The sequence below is a fragment of the Miniopterus natalensis genome, chromosome 1 (assembly GCF_054644295.1).
Source record: "Miniopterus natalensis isolate mMinNat1 chromosome 1, mMinNat1.hap1, whole genome shotgun sequence".
In the NCBI taxonomy this organism is placed as follows: domain Eukaryota; kingdom Metazoa; phylum Chordata; class Mammalia; order Chiroptera; family Miniopteridae; genus Miniopterus; species Miniopterus natalensis.
In genome coordinates, this window is record NC_142081.1 from 18634796 (window position 1) to 18648391 (window position 13596).

The following is a 13596-nucleotide window of genomic DNA, read 5'->3' on the forward strand; positions in this document are numbered from 1 at the left end:
GCCCCTGCCCCTGCCCCTGCCCCTGCCCCTGCCCCTGCCCCTGCCCAGGCTGGGGGAGTGCAAGGCTTCAGCCGGTGCCGCCGGTCTGGTCTGGTGCCACATGCCTTCTGTCTGTGAGCCCCAGGCAGGTCAGCACCCAAGTGCTGGGTAGGGTTGGGGTGAAGGTTGAAGGGTGTAGAGGGCTCAGGGTGAGGGGAAGGAGCTCAGCCCCAAGGTCCCTGGGGGTGCAGTGGAAATCTGTGCCTGTGGAGGCCTCCCCGTCTTGCCTGCTAGGAGGCAGCGTCCCAGCCTGGCCGCTCCTCCCCCCCCCCTTGGAGCTGGGCTCTCCTGCTCTGGGTCACACAGGTGCGCACCAGGCTCTCCGCTGTCCACACACAGCCTGGTTCCCAGGACCTGTGGGGAATCACTCAGACCCCCAGCCCCAGGGCCATTCCCTTCATCTCAGCCACCCACAGCTGCTTTTTGTCAGCCCTGGGTGACCAGCCCTCTGTTACCTCTGAGTGGCTGCACAAGGCCCTCTTGCCTCACCGCCTGCTGGGAGCCACTGAGCAAAGGGTTTTATTCTCAGCTCTGAGCTGCCTTTCAGTGGACACCGCTTTAGTCTAGGGCTGAAGCTATCAGTGGACAGAGAGGCTGAGGCAGCCGAGCCAAGGCAGCTCCAGGCGGTGTGGGGAAACGATCACCCAGTTCCAGTCCCTTTCTTTGTCCAGCCCACCTCTGTTCTGTCCAGGTTGTAGGAATGTGCAGGGCTGGGAGATGGCATCTTGTCGCAGCTTAGGAGGTGCTTCCTTGGTGTGCTGGTAAACCAGTTCTCCGGAAAGGGGGACAGGGAAGCCCTGAATGTAGCATTTGGGCGATTTCTGTGGTGTAAATGCTCCCACAGTGGCCCATTTTGGGCCCCCATGGTGATGTCACTGAATGCACTGAGCTCAGAGTGGGGGAGAGATTCAGTCTACTCTTCCAGCGCACTTCATGGCTCTTCCTACCTCCCCTCACCCCCAAAACACACTTCCATACCTTCTATGGTGTTGAAATGCTGAAGTCCCCGCCACCCCTGTTCACAAAAGCTTCCCCAAGGTAGGGGATTTCACTCCTAGCCCTGCGACAGCTGCCTTGAAGCTCTCTGGGATCCTCAGCAATAAAGCACTTTATTTTCCAATTCTGTCTGATGAAGAATTTGTGGCCTTGCAGAGTGGGTCAGGAGCCTCTGGTTACAGCTCAAGCCGAGCTCCCAGCTCCCAGCTCCCAGTTCCCACGGGTCATGTTTGTGACTGCCTCACCCAGCTGGGCAGGCAGAGCTCCTAGGTGCAGAGATTGGACCACACTCACACTTGCAAAGGGCTGCCTGGGAGGCACATTCACTCTAAGCTTTTTGCTTTTTAAAAAAATATATCTTTATTGATTTCAGAGAGCGGAAGAAAGCAAGAGAAACATCAATAATGAGAGAGTTGGCATTGATCTGCTGCCTCCTCCTGCATGCCACCAACTGGGGATAGAGCCCGCAACTCGGGCATGTGCCCTCACCCGGGGCATGTGCCCTGACCCTTGACCGGAAATCAAACTGCGGTCTCCTGGATCCTAGGTCAGTGCTCAACCGCTGAGCCACACCGGCCAGGCACTCTAAGTTTTTTGGTCAAAGAGGTAAATTGCATTGACTCCAGAGGAAGTGGCCCCACTTCCCCAGGTAACTTGCAAGGGGATCCAATGTAGGGTGGCAGAGATGGACCTGTTCCCTGCCTTAGTTGGTACACTTACCACACACTCCACTGTCACTCTGGCCTTTGGGATAGGAAAGAGACACATCAAGGAAACAGGAAGTAGAGTGAAGCAAGGAGTGTCCAGAGCTGCCACTTGGAGAAACCTGGAGAGCCACGTGTTTCCGATCAGCATCACACCTAGAGGTAAGTTTATTAGTCTGATCCTGGACCACAGTCTAAAAGTACTCTGGCGCAACTAGAATATTACAGGGCCAGAGAGGGCAGGGTCTCAGGTCACCAGATGGAAGCCAAGTTCACTCTCTCCTCTGTGAAATTCAATACAATTAGCAAGGATATGTTTTAATTATTTTTTTAGTATAAACTTAAAAAAAAATTAGAGACATCCCAGAGTCTATTTTCACAGAAAACTGAAAATTCTTTCCTTTCTAATATAACTTAACCTTGATACTTACATATGCTGTCTAAATTTAATCTATACTTAAAGGTTTATTACTCAAACACTACTTAGCTAGTCCCATTTTTAATCTGTAATTTTAGTGACATGCTAAATCATTTCAATGTCAGGCCACAGATGAGAGAAACTACGGAAAAGGGGCTGGGGCCCTGCCAGTATGGCTCAGCGGTTGAGCATCAACCTAGGATCCAGGAGAGTGAGGGTCGGTTCCCCATCAGGGCACGTGCCTGGGTTTCAGGCTTGATTCTTAGTAGGGGGCGTGCAGAAGGCAGCCGATCAATGATTCTCATCATTGATGTTTCTCTCTCTCCCTCTCCCTTCCTCTCTCTGAAAGCAATAAAAATACAGTAAAAAAGAAAAAGGGGCTGGAGAGTAGGTCAGCTATAAAATGGTGTTTATTCAAACTCTACAAAGGGGGAGATACCGCGGATGGCCGCAGGCTTAGGGAACACCTGTGAGAGGAGAAGCAGGGATGGAGGGCGCACAGCGCCTGTGAAAGGCAGCACCGTGGCAGCATCAGAGCCCGGCGGGCCTCCCCCATTCTGGTCCAGTGTCAGTCACGTCACTGGTCACTGGTGGGATTTGCTGCTGTTCTGTCCCAAACACCAGGAGCTACCGTGGCCATGCATTGCTTACGGCCACCACCGTTTCCAATTTAGCTGCTCCAGCCAAGACTGGGCAAGATGGTCTTGCCCAGTTTTCCCTCTGGTTTACCTCACCGAGGGTCCTAGTTCAGGCAAGACTGGCCCGATTGACTTCTTACTGGGGTTCAAAACAACCAGACCAACAGGACAAACCCTGTCAGATCCTGTTCGCCTCCCTTGTCTCTTGGAAGACAGGACACTTCAGACCCTTTCTCCCATTATTCACAAAAGGGACCCAAATGTGCGCCTTTGGCTCATCCATTACAACTGGATTTTCTTAACGTGCTGAGGCACTTCTCAAAATGAATTCCTGGTATCGAAATCACCTGAGGTATTTACTCAAATGCAGGTTCATGGGCCACACCCACTGAGTAAGAATCTAGCGGTGGGGCCCACTCCTCCGCATTTAACAAATTGTTCTTAGATGAGGAGACTCCTTGGCCTAGGATTTGCAATTTGCCAATTAACCAACTTTTCAAAATATTAATTCTTGCTCCGGAAAAAACATGGACTCGTGAGTACTGAAGTAGCAGGTGCCATTTGCTGAGTGCCGCCAGCTGCCAGGGCTTCTGTGTCCATCATCTCTAATGCTCTCATAAGACACCTGTCACATGAGTTATACAGAAGAGGGCATTTGTCCCATGTCAGGAAGTGGCATATCTACAATTCAAACCCAAGCCCAACCAAGTCCATGGCTCTGTTTTTAGTTACATCACTCTGCTTTGTGGGCTCAGATGGCTAACAAATGACAGCGGTAAAAACTGGAACAGCCATCAGTACTGGGGATGTGACCTGCTAATGTGTGTGTTGGTTTGGTGTTTTGGTTGTTTTTAAGGTGTTTGTAAATTTTGTGTCAGGACTTCTTTCTTGTAAGCACTCTTTTCTCAGTTGTTAACCCTCCAGCCAGCGTGAAAAGGCTCCTTTTTTGTCACTGGTCTCTGCTGGAGTGGAGTCTGTTAGGAAGGGCCTGTTTATCAAAAAAGCATTTTTTTGGACCCCTGAGCACATATAATGCCGAATTAGATGTGAATTAGTTCAGTCCAGCGCTCATTTGAGTAATTCAAGATAAAGGGGGCTTTTGGGGGTCTTAATTATCCAGATCAGTGCATATTTTCTGCTTTAACGACAATGTTTTGGCCAAGTCATTTGGTAGGATTAACCTGCAGGCCTGCCACCAATTAAAACAGGTAAAATAGGAGGAAAGTAGCTGTAGCTGCAGGAGGTGGTATCTGGATTAGCAGGCACTGACCCACCCTGGGGCGCAGGAGGCTAGGGCAGGGCTTGTCCAGGAAGAGTGACCCTCCTGTCCAGGCAGTTACTGGTCCTGCAACATGGCAGTGTGAACCCCACTGGACCGTCCCCCAGCACGTGGCCAGGGCTCAGTAAGCTTGTTTCATGGAACAGGAACATTCATTTCTTCCCCTTCCTGGGAGTACTGAAGCCTGAATTTCCTACTCCAGGAGGGATGTGTAACATACCAGAAATGCAGCTGCTTCTTTGTGGAAATGAAGTAGTTTAGACGAGCATTGACCCCACAGTTACGGTTCCTCTTGCAAATCCCCACTCTGCTAAGTATCAGTTAGGTCTGGGGTATGTTACGTAAATCCAAGGCTTGGGTTCTTGTAAAAGAGAAATGATGGTAGTTATTTCACAGGGCTCTTACGGGGATTAAATGAGCTAATACAAGGAAGCTACTTAGTGTAGTGTCTGGTACATAGTAACTGCTCAATAAACAAGATGTTAACCCAAGGCCTACAGTCTCTGCCACAGGGTGGGAATCTCTTTCTACATCTCCGATCAGCACCTGGTGGCCACCTACTCTTGCAAGAGGTTAAGAGACCATGGAGAGTGGATAGTCCAGGATGCCACTTCCACCAGTGATGTTTCCTGGCATTGTTTATCCCAGAACACAATCCTTTACTTTTCCCTCAGCAAGGGGAGAACCTTACTGCCAGTGTGCAGTATGAAAGCCTGGCTCAGAAATGCTTGCTGATAGGCAGGTTCCCCTCATGTCTCTTAATTTCATGCATTTTCCCAGAATCGAGGCAAGGCCTTATTCCAACCCTCTAGTTTTTTTTAAAAATTCAAAATCTTCAGGAAACTCTTAGTACTAGCCACCCAATCCACACAGGTTCCAGATATGCATGTTTTTTAAATTACGTTTATTTAGCATATGTACACGTAAAAGAGAAATTGCCCTCTGATCCCACCCAGCAGAAAACATGCACAAACCCAAGGTATACGCAAGGGAGGGGTTCCCGGCCCCAAGTTAGTGGTTGGGATGGTGCAATCCTGTGAGTCAAGCCTCAGTCAGGAGAGGGCTGAAGTGTCGGACAAGCTGAAGCTCCCTAAAACAAGCGTGCGCCGTAGCCAAAGGTCTGTTTGATGCCCTCGAAGTAGTAGCGCTGCCAGCCCTGCCGTGTCCTCTCCTCCTCAGGAGCAGGGATGCCTCGGCCTTCCATGCACAGTTCAGTCTCTCCATTCTTATCATTGAAGGTCAAGGTGATGGTGGCAAAGTGCCCTGGGAAAAGGCAGAGGGGAGGGGGGTTTCAAATCTAGGGTTCCCACCTGGGTTTGAGACTAAGGCAAAAATAGAAAGTAAATAAAAATTCTGGGGTTTATGGCAATAAACAAATACTCTTGTTTACCTTCTGGCCAAGATCTGAACCTCCACTTCATCGCAATATGTTTCTCAGGGACCTAAAATAGCCAAAGAGGTCAGTCTATACTACAGACAAGGGATTTTCCATTTCATGGCACACATAAACTAATTATAAAACATCTGCAGCACACCACAAAACATCTTGTTGACCTGACTATAAAAATAGGCATAATTTTGATTCACTCACATCAGTAGGCTATTGTTGTGTTGGCTGTTGTCATTTTTTTATTTGACAATCTAAGGGAAAAGAGGGCAGTGTCTCTGACTAAATAGTCAGGTATGTATTTATTACCTTTAAAAAAAATTCTTGGGGCACACCAGTTGAAAATCACTGTTGTAGACCAATGTACCCAAGCCTAGCTAGATTTGCTATCTGCCTTTCATACTGAGTCCACCATCTGTGCAATTATATCACTTATGAGGGCAACTGGACCACAGAGTGAGTAGCTTCTGCACTGGTATTAGTCCTAATAGCTCTTCTTACTCCTAAGGTGGATCTGGTCAACTGTGCCCAGGTGAAATTTCAGTGCAACAAATGGAAAGAAACAAGCCACCAAAATATACAACCTCTCTTCCATGAGTTCTAGGAAGAAGTGATTTTAACTCCACTAAGGAAAACATTCTAGGAAAGCAAGAAAATTGAAATGGCAGCATTCTTTTGAAAACCAACCAACCAACCAACCAAAACCCCTCCCCCCAAAAAACAAAATGAGGTGTTACTGACCAAAGAGATTAGTCTTAAATTTTACCCACAGAGCTGAAAAAAGGAGAAATGTTACTCTTCTGCCCAGACAGAGGCTGCATCCTGGGCCTGGGGCTCGCAACTACTTACCAGATCAGTGAATTCCCCGGTGACATTGCCATCTACCAGGTGAAACTTCCCACCTTTGTCTGCTTCTAGCACTGCAGGAGCATGGGTAAAGGCCTGAACCAGCTGTAGGAAAAAACGAAGTAGGGAGAAGACACATGGCTCAGTGGGATCCAGGGACAAATGGCAGCTGACACCTGCATGCCTCAACTCTCATTCCAAAGACACCACTCTGCCCAATGACCCAGGTTCTATTACTTTGACCTTAGTGATCCTGAATCCATGACAACATAACTTGAGCCCCATTTTCTAAAAAGAATGATTTCCAGTGGTTCCCATTTAGAGGACCCCAAACTAGTATAGATGAGAAAAAAGAGAGCAAATGCACTTTGAGGAGTAGGTTGAACAAAGTGGGTTTTCCTGTGCCTCTGCTTGTATGCGGAAAGCCTCAAGGTTCCACTCACAGTACTTGCTCTGCACACAGAGGGAGTACCCACAACCCAGGTGGCCTGGAATGGAAGGTGCCATGAGGCTGAACGACAGATTACATTTACCTCTTGGGTGGTTAACACTCTGTAGAGCTCCTCTGGTGATGTCAGGAAAGTGTCTCTAAGGGTGATCTTACAAGTGGGGATTTTGACACCAACAGGTCTGGTCTGGGTTTTTGAAGGAGCAGATTTAGCCTGTGAAAGCCATAGTGAAAACTGTCAGGTTAGAGTAATGGTGAAACCTCAATTAACATGGCTTCAGGACAAACCTGCATTTATTCTCACAAACTTTTTCACCTCCAAGGCTAATTATTCCAAGGGGTTGGAGGGAATTTGTGTGTATGGGTGTTTTAGTCACAAGGGAAACTTTTCCAAAAAACCCTCAATTCCCACAGAAAACAACCACTTTAGATGAGGGAAGACCAATACCGTTTTAAGGGTCCGTCAGTCAAATGACATGTTAAATCATTACGCATTTCTGAAGAGCACAGTGTAATTCTCAAACAGAATTTCTATGCTTAAATAGCTAAAAAACAACACTCCCCATCCCCTCCCTCCAAAATATCCTCTACTGTGCTGACAGAGGGTAACAGGGCTGAAAAGCGAGTGCTGAGCCTGAACTATGTGAATTTCATTTCCAGAAAGAAATACTTGCTCACCCTGCCAGCCAATGAAGTGAAATCAATTTCCTGATAGGTGAAGTTAGTGATCTAACCGATATCTTGATGAGACCTCTAACATCAAAGTATGAAATATCAACACCCCAGTTGAAATAATACTGAAGATGTATATGGGTGAAGACCATCCTGTGTCCACAACACAACTGGTGTTAAATGCAACCAAGAGTCAGACTTTGAAGTCCCTTAATGGTCTCCATTTGCTCTAGCAATAGTTATTAAATGAGTAAAAATCAGGTGAAGGATAGGTAGACAGACAACTACATATTGCAGAGTCTAAAAAGCACCATGAGCTACTCTGGCTTAGAGATTAAGATCAGAAAGAGAGAGCTGAAATGTGGAATTGAGGAGGCAGTGTCTCAATTCCCTTTCCAGACAACTCCGACCCCACCATGTGTGAAGACCGTTTACCTTGCGCTCCTCAGTTTTCAGCGCTGGCTGACCAGTTGGGGCTACTGACTCTCCATTCAGTGTAGGCAAGATCATGCCCTGCGTGAACTCTGAAAAGATAAAAATCCCAGCTCTGGGAAGTTATTTCTTAGTAGCTGATTTGGAGCTTCAAGCAGCTTAACAAATATGGGCATCTTAACGCAGAATGAGCTAATAACAAGGAAAGGGTCTATCTACTTTACATTTTTACCTTTGGTCTATGCCAGACAGGTATCTGAGTGTATATCATAGAATGTAATATGTTCACTGGGATTGTTTTAATCCCGACTCAATTGGAAGTATTACGACTTGTTAAATGCATGTGTGAAGTCTATTATGGATGGTATCCAATGAATGTAGTTGTACTTCCAATGACTTCCAGAGTGGGGCAAGATACTCAAGGATGCACGTGTAATATCCTTTCTCCACTCGGTCTTACGCAGAACAGCTACAACTAGCCAGGGCATCAGAGCGCTGGTTCCCACCTTCTATGCTGGTTCCCTCTGATGGTCATTACATGTACTCCACCAAGATGAAAATGTACTGGCCGAACTGGAATTCTAGGGGAGAGCTGAGCTGATTAGTCTTCTAATCACCCTCTAACTGCCCTGGAGAATGCATATCAAAGATACTCCAAGCCTGTGCTCAAGTAGTGAGTCTGGGGATGCAAGTCTTTACAACAGTGCTGTCCATGAGAAATATAACATTGCCTCAAATGTAACTTAAAATTTTCTAGTAGCCACATAAAAAAGTTCAAACAGGTAGAATTAATTTTAACAATATACTTAATCCAATATACCCTAACCATCAGTTCAATATATTATCAATATCAAAAAATTGATATTTTACATTCTCTTTTTGTACCAAGTCTTCAATCCACTGTATTTTTTACTCAAAGCACACGTCTATTTGAATTAGACACATTTCAACTGCTCTAGAGCCAACATATTAGACAATGCACCTCTGATCTTCCCCTTACTCAGAGTGTAGAGACTGACTCCAGGATGAAGCCCCCTCCCCCAAAATCTTTACCCATTTGCCAAAGGACTGTCAAGCCCCTTAATCAGAGTCTGACAGGTGGAAACCACCTCAAGGCATAGGTAACTACTCAAGGGATACCTGTTTTGAGGGTGCTGATGTAAATTCCCATTGCTTCTCTGAGAAGTTTCACCCCTTCTTCTTTCATTAAGGCCACGAGATTTGTGTCAGGCTCATCTTTGGCAAGGCTCACACTAATCTGGGTGAAAGATCAGAAGTAGGTGGTAAATAACTTGAGGGGTACCTGCACTGTGGAGTGTGGGCGCTGAGCAATCAGATAACTGACGTTTCCAAAGGAAACGTATGAGGAGTAGGGTATCGGTAAAATCCCTGTGAGTGTTCCTTCTCAAGTTCTCTCCGCCAAGGCAAAGGTGGCTAATGCCGGAACCCACATTACTACCTAAAGCAAAGTGGCTAATAAGCACTAGCTGCTCTGGAAGCTCCCAGTGGCAGCACTGACCTAGAAAGTCATCTGCAGCCTGTGTGGGCCAAGCTGGCCTTTAATTTTGAAATCATGTTTCTCATCTGAGAGTAAGAGGATGCGGAAGACTCAGGCGAGGAGTTAGGAAACACAAACCTCTACTTCATCCACGCTGTTTTCATCAGACAGATTGGGGATCTCCACGTGTCCCTTGTACTGCACTCCAGACTTAGAGGTACCTGTCAAAAGCAATGCGACATCATCGCATCTGTCTCCTCCTCTGCGAGAAAACCTGCCTGCTCTGGAGTCCTAACTACTACTCTGCTTACACTGCCTCTGGACAACCGAATGGGCCCCTTTTGTTCTGAGACTATGTGACATGCCTGATGTAGCAGACCTTCCTCCCTCAGCAGAAAGGTCTTTCCTCGTCAAATTTCTTGCAACCAAGTATGTCATCACAGGACCAAGAGCTACACGAATTCTACCGGGGAGTACTTGGATCAACAGCTAATACAGTCAGTTTTGCTAGAATGTTTACTTAGAAAATACAGATTTGTTCCAATGTGATTGAGACTTTAGGGGACATTTGATCATATCATGAATTTCACGTCTGCTTATACGTGATTCCATCCATGAGAAACAACACTAGGTGAACATAAAAAACGACACCCAATTTAACCCAACTGCATAGGAACACACAAAACACATCTCAAACATTTTCCTGCCAGTGACCTGTTCTCTATGCCTATTATAAGCCACACCCATAGCTGGAGTTAAAGTTCTTCTGACTTCAGACCACCCTCCTTCCACCACTCTACAGTGACGCACAAATCTACTGTAGCAAGGAAGCTTCAGATCTTTTTCAAGGTAAAGCACTATACGTGTATTATTTATGCATTTCTTACCATTTAACATGTTTTAAACTGTGATCAATTTCTATGTTCCTAATTTTTTTTTTGCTTAATCCTCATTTGAGGATAATTTTGCCATTTATTTTGAGAGAGAGTGGGAGCGAGGGAGGGAGGGAAGGAGACAGCAGAAAAGAGACAGACAGAAAGAAACATTGTTGTGAGAGAGATGCATCGATTGGTTGCCTCCGGCATGTACCCCAACCAGGCCAGGGATTGAACCTGCACCCTCCGGTGTGTGGCCGACGCTCTAATCACCGAGCAACACCGGCCAGGGCCACGTTCCTAAATTTTTAAAAACGTGTCACTGATGAAGCTTTTGGGTGTTGTGTGCCTAACCTTCTCTTCCCAATAAGCCCTATGGTTTTCATGAAGTGACTTTGCACAGCTCAGTGATTTTTAGGAATACATGTCTCATTATAGCAGAACTGACTGTATTTCAAAATTAACCAACAAAGCATTTACTTTTCACTTCACTAGGCCTCAGTTTCTCAATCTATGAAAAGAGGATGGGGCAAGATGATACCCAAGGTTCCTTTTAGACTACTATACTTTAGTAGTTAAAACAAAACAAACCAGATACATTTACTTTTCCCCTCTTTATTCAAATTCATTTGAAAAATGTTTATCGAAGAACAAATTTATTTTATGCTTTGCCCCCTACACATACTTCTTTAGTTTTTGGGCCTTTTGAAATTCCACCTCCCGACTGAAGGACCATCTAGTGGGAGATATGTATGGTTCTAATTCTTTGCTAACATCACAGAAAGGACAATAATCTATTGAATAAAACTGCCCCCAATTAGTCACATGTAAACTTTGTTAGCACAGCAGTCTAACCTGCTGGACTCACACTGAAGACTGTAAATAAGATCAAGACCAAAAAAAGCCCCCTTCCCACTTTTAAATCATCCAAGTGACAGAAGCAGCCACAGAATAAGCCCAAAAATACAGGGGCACAGCGGCTTCACTGTGGTAACTCTTGAGACTCAGAGAGGAAACCCATTTAGTGGCAGAGAAATTCCAGCATCTAATACTGCTTTCTATGAGACAACAAAGGAGCACTATCTCCCTTGAAAAGTTCATAACCTCTCAAAAACGGTTCTGCCCGGCTCCTTAACAGGTCAGTCAAAATGCAGATAAGAGCTTTTCTGACAGCCCAGTATAGACTCACCTGTCCAGTTTAATTTGATACTCCACTCATAAAAGAAGATCAGTTTGCCTTTGCGATTGTTAATGGACGCCTCTCCATCGAGTTTGTTCACTTCTGTCACCTCACACTTGCCCTCCTCATTTTGCACCCGAACTGCCAGGAACAGTGTCTTCAGCTTATCCGTGGACCAGTTTGAAGCATCCCTCTCTGTCCTGCAAAACAGAAACAAGGCTATAGACCAGCAGCCAAATGGAGAGTACTCTGCCTGCTCTAGTCAAGGAAATGCAAGGCTAAAGGAGGCCTGAGAAATAGTTTGAAAAGAACAAAAACCCCTCAGTCCCACTCCAGTAGGTCCACAAACATGTCACTCCCTTTTAGGAAGACAAGGAGCCACATACTGTCAATGAAGGCAACTGCTGAACAGAATGGTTACAAACTAAATCAGCAGGATGGAGTGGGGGTCAGTATTGACACCTTAATACGGTGCCATGGGACCTAGTGAAAAACTGTGTACACCTCACTGAAGTCAGGAGCACAAATGGACCTCAGAACGCATAAAAAGTCCAGGAAGGAATAAACCAATAATCTTGACCCAATTAGCACAGTGTTCTGACCTGTCAAGTTCAGGCTGCCCTACACAGTGTGTGCCCTCTAGATGGCCATGAAGACAATGGAAGCCCAGGGCTTCAAAACAAACAAAAATGAGGCCAAACACGCTGTGTACCTTAGTAGGAGAGGAAGCTGCCTGAGAAAGAGAAGAAAAATCACTATGTGCCTCGCAACTCACTAACTAGCAGAGGAGAATAGCAAAAAGCTGCAACAAAGTAAAAGCCCAGCGGAGACACTACGAACGAAGTTCGTTGCAGTTGCAAGATAAGAAAACGACTGGAAGGTTTCAGGAAGGAGAGTCGGCTTTTGAAGAGCGGTTCGGTTATAAAACCATGCTCGCCAGGCAACCAGGAGCGGTCCCCGGAGTTACAACACAAGCGACCGAGCAGTTCCGGGTGAGAGACCAACGCGCCCTCACCATCCCCGAGCTCTGGGCACCTGGACAGCCCGCTCCAAACCTTCGCCCTGTGGACTGAGGCAGTGGTTCCTAGGGCTTAATTTCACCCACAAGCAGTAAGCCACAAAACAGGAATTCCAGCCCCCAGGCCCCGAGACTGACACAGCGATCTCCCAACACGACCCAAGCCCTCCGTTTGGGTCTCCCTGTCTCCTCTGACCACGTGTGGGAAACATCTCTCTGCTCAGGCTGGATGCAGAAACTAAGGGATTATGTTTTCACCTCTCTGAGACCCCTCCTCTGAAGACCACCTTCCACGTTGCCCCTGGCTCCCTAAACCCCGAAACGGTGGCCCGGCAGCGGGGGGAAGGGGGGCGCTGGGGCTACGGACCACCGCAACAAGAAGAACCCACCCCGTGTCGGGCACGGCTGCCTCGGCCCCAGGGAGCCCACCACCCTGGCCCGGCCGCAGCGCTCCCGCGGCCTGGCCCGCTAGCCCTCACCAGTGCCAGTTGTTGACGTTGGTGGCGTCCGCCCGCTCCTCCACGATCCAGCGTGGGTCACCCTCGCCCCACTTGGCCATCAGCTTTCCGATCGCGCCGTCACCAGGTCTCGAGCAGCCACAGCAACCACCTCAGGACCGCCTGGGCCGGAGCAGCCACTGCAACCACCTCAATACCGCCTGGACCCAGCCGCCCGGCAGCGCCTAGAAACTACTAGAAGCGGCCGCAGAACCTTCTGGCTTGCTTTTCCCTCCACCCCCCACCCCCTTCCCGCCTTAACTTCCGGCTCCTCCTCACTCCCAGCCTGTACTTCCGTTCCCCTCACCGGACCTTGGCTTCCGCCAGTTAAAGGGCTCTTTTCAGGCTCCGTCAGGTTATGTCCCCAGGGTCCCGAAATTCATCCACTCATTTGACCGTTCCTAATCCGTCGGGGCCCAAAGAACTAGGCTCATTGTTTCCCTGGACCCCGAGTGGGCTCTGCTGAGCATCCTGGGAGTTGGAGTCTTGTTGAGTGACCCGCTGGGTAACTACGGAAGGTCGCGCTAGAAGTGAAGGAAACGACTTAGGCACCGTGCCCTGGAAATTCTGGGAGCTGTAGTTAACGATCCCCGCGGCCCTTCCGGGCAGCGCCGACGCAGGAGCGGAGAGAAACTACAACTTCCAGCATGCCCCGCGGCGTCTCTCTTG

The 13596-nt window shown here is 47.6% G+C and overlaps 1 protein-coding gene across 1 annotated transcript; it reads right to left on the reverse strand.

Annotated features, from left to right (window-relative positions):
- Positions 1-4961: 4961 nt before the first annotated feature.
- Positions 4962-13104, reverse strand: AHSA1 (activator of HSP90 ATPase activity 1). Its single transcript, XM_016220232.2, has 9 exons — positions 12910-13104; positions 11422-11612; positions 9496-9578; positions 9000-9117; positions 7863-7951; positions 6841-6969; positions 6311-6412; positions 5465-5516; positions 4962-5337 (listed from the first exon to the last, which is right to left on the reverse strand). The coding sequence occupies exons 1-9, from the start codon at positions 12987-12989 to the stop codon at positions 5165-5167; spliced, it is 1017 nt and encodes a 338-aa protein (XP_016075718.2). The 5' UTR covers positions 12990-13104; the 3' UTR covers positions 4962-5164.
- Positions 13105-13596: the final 492 nt, after the last annotated feature.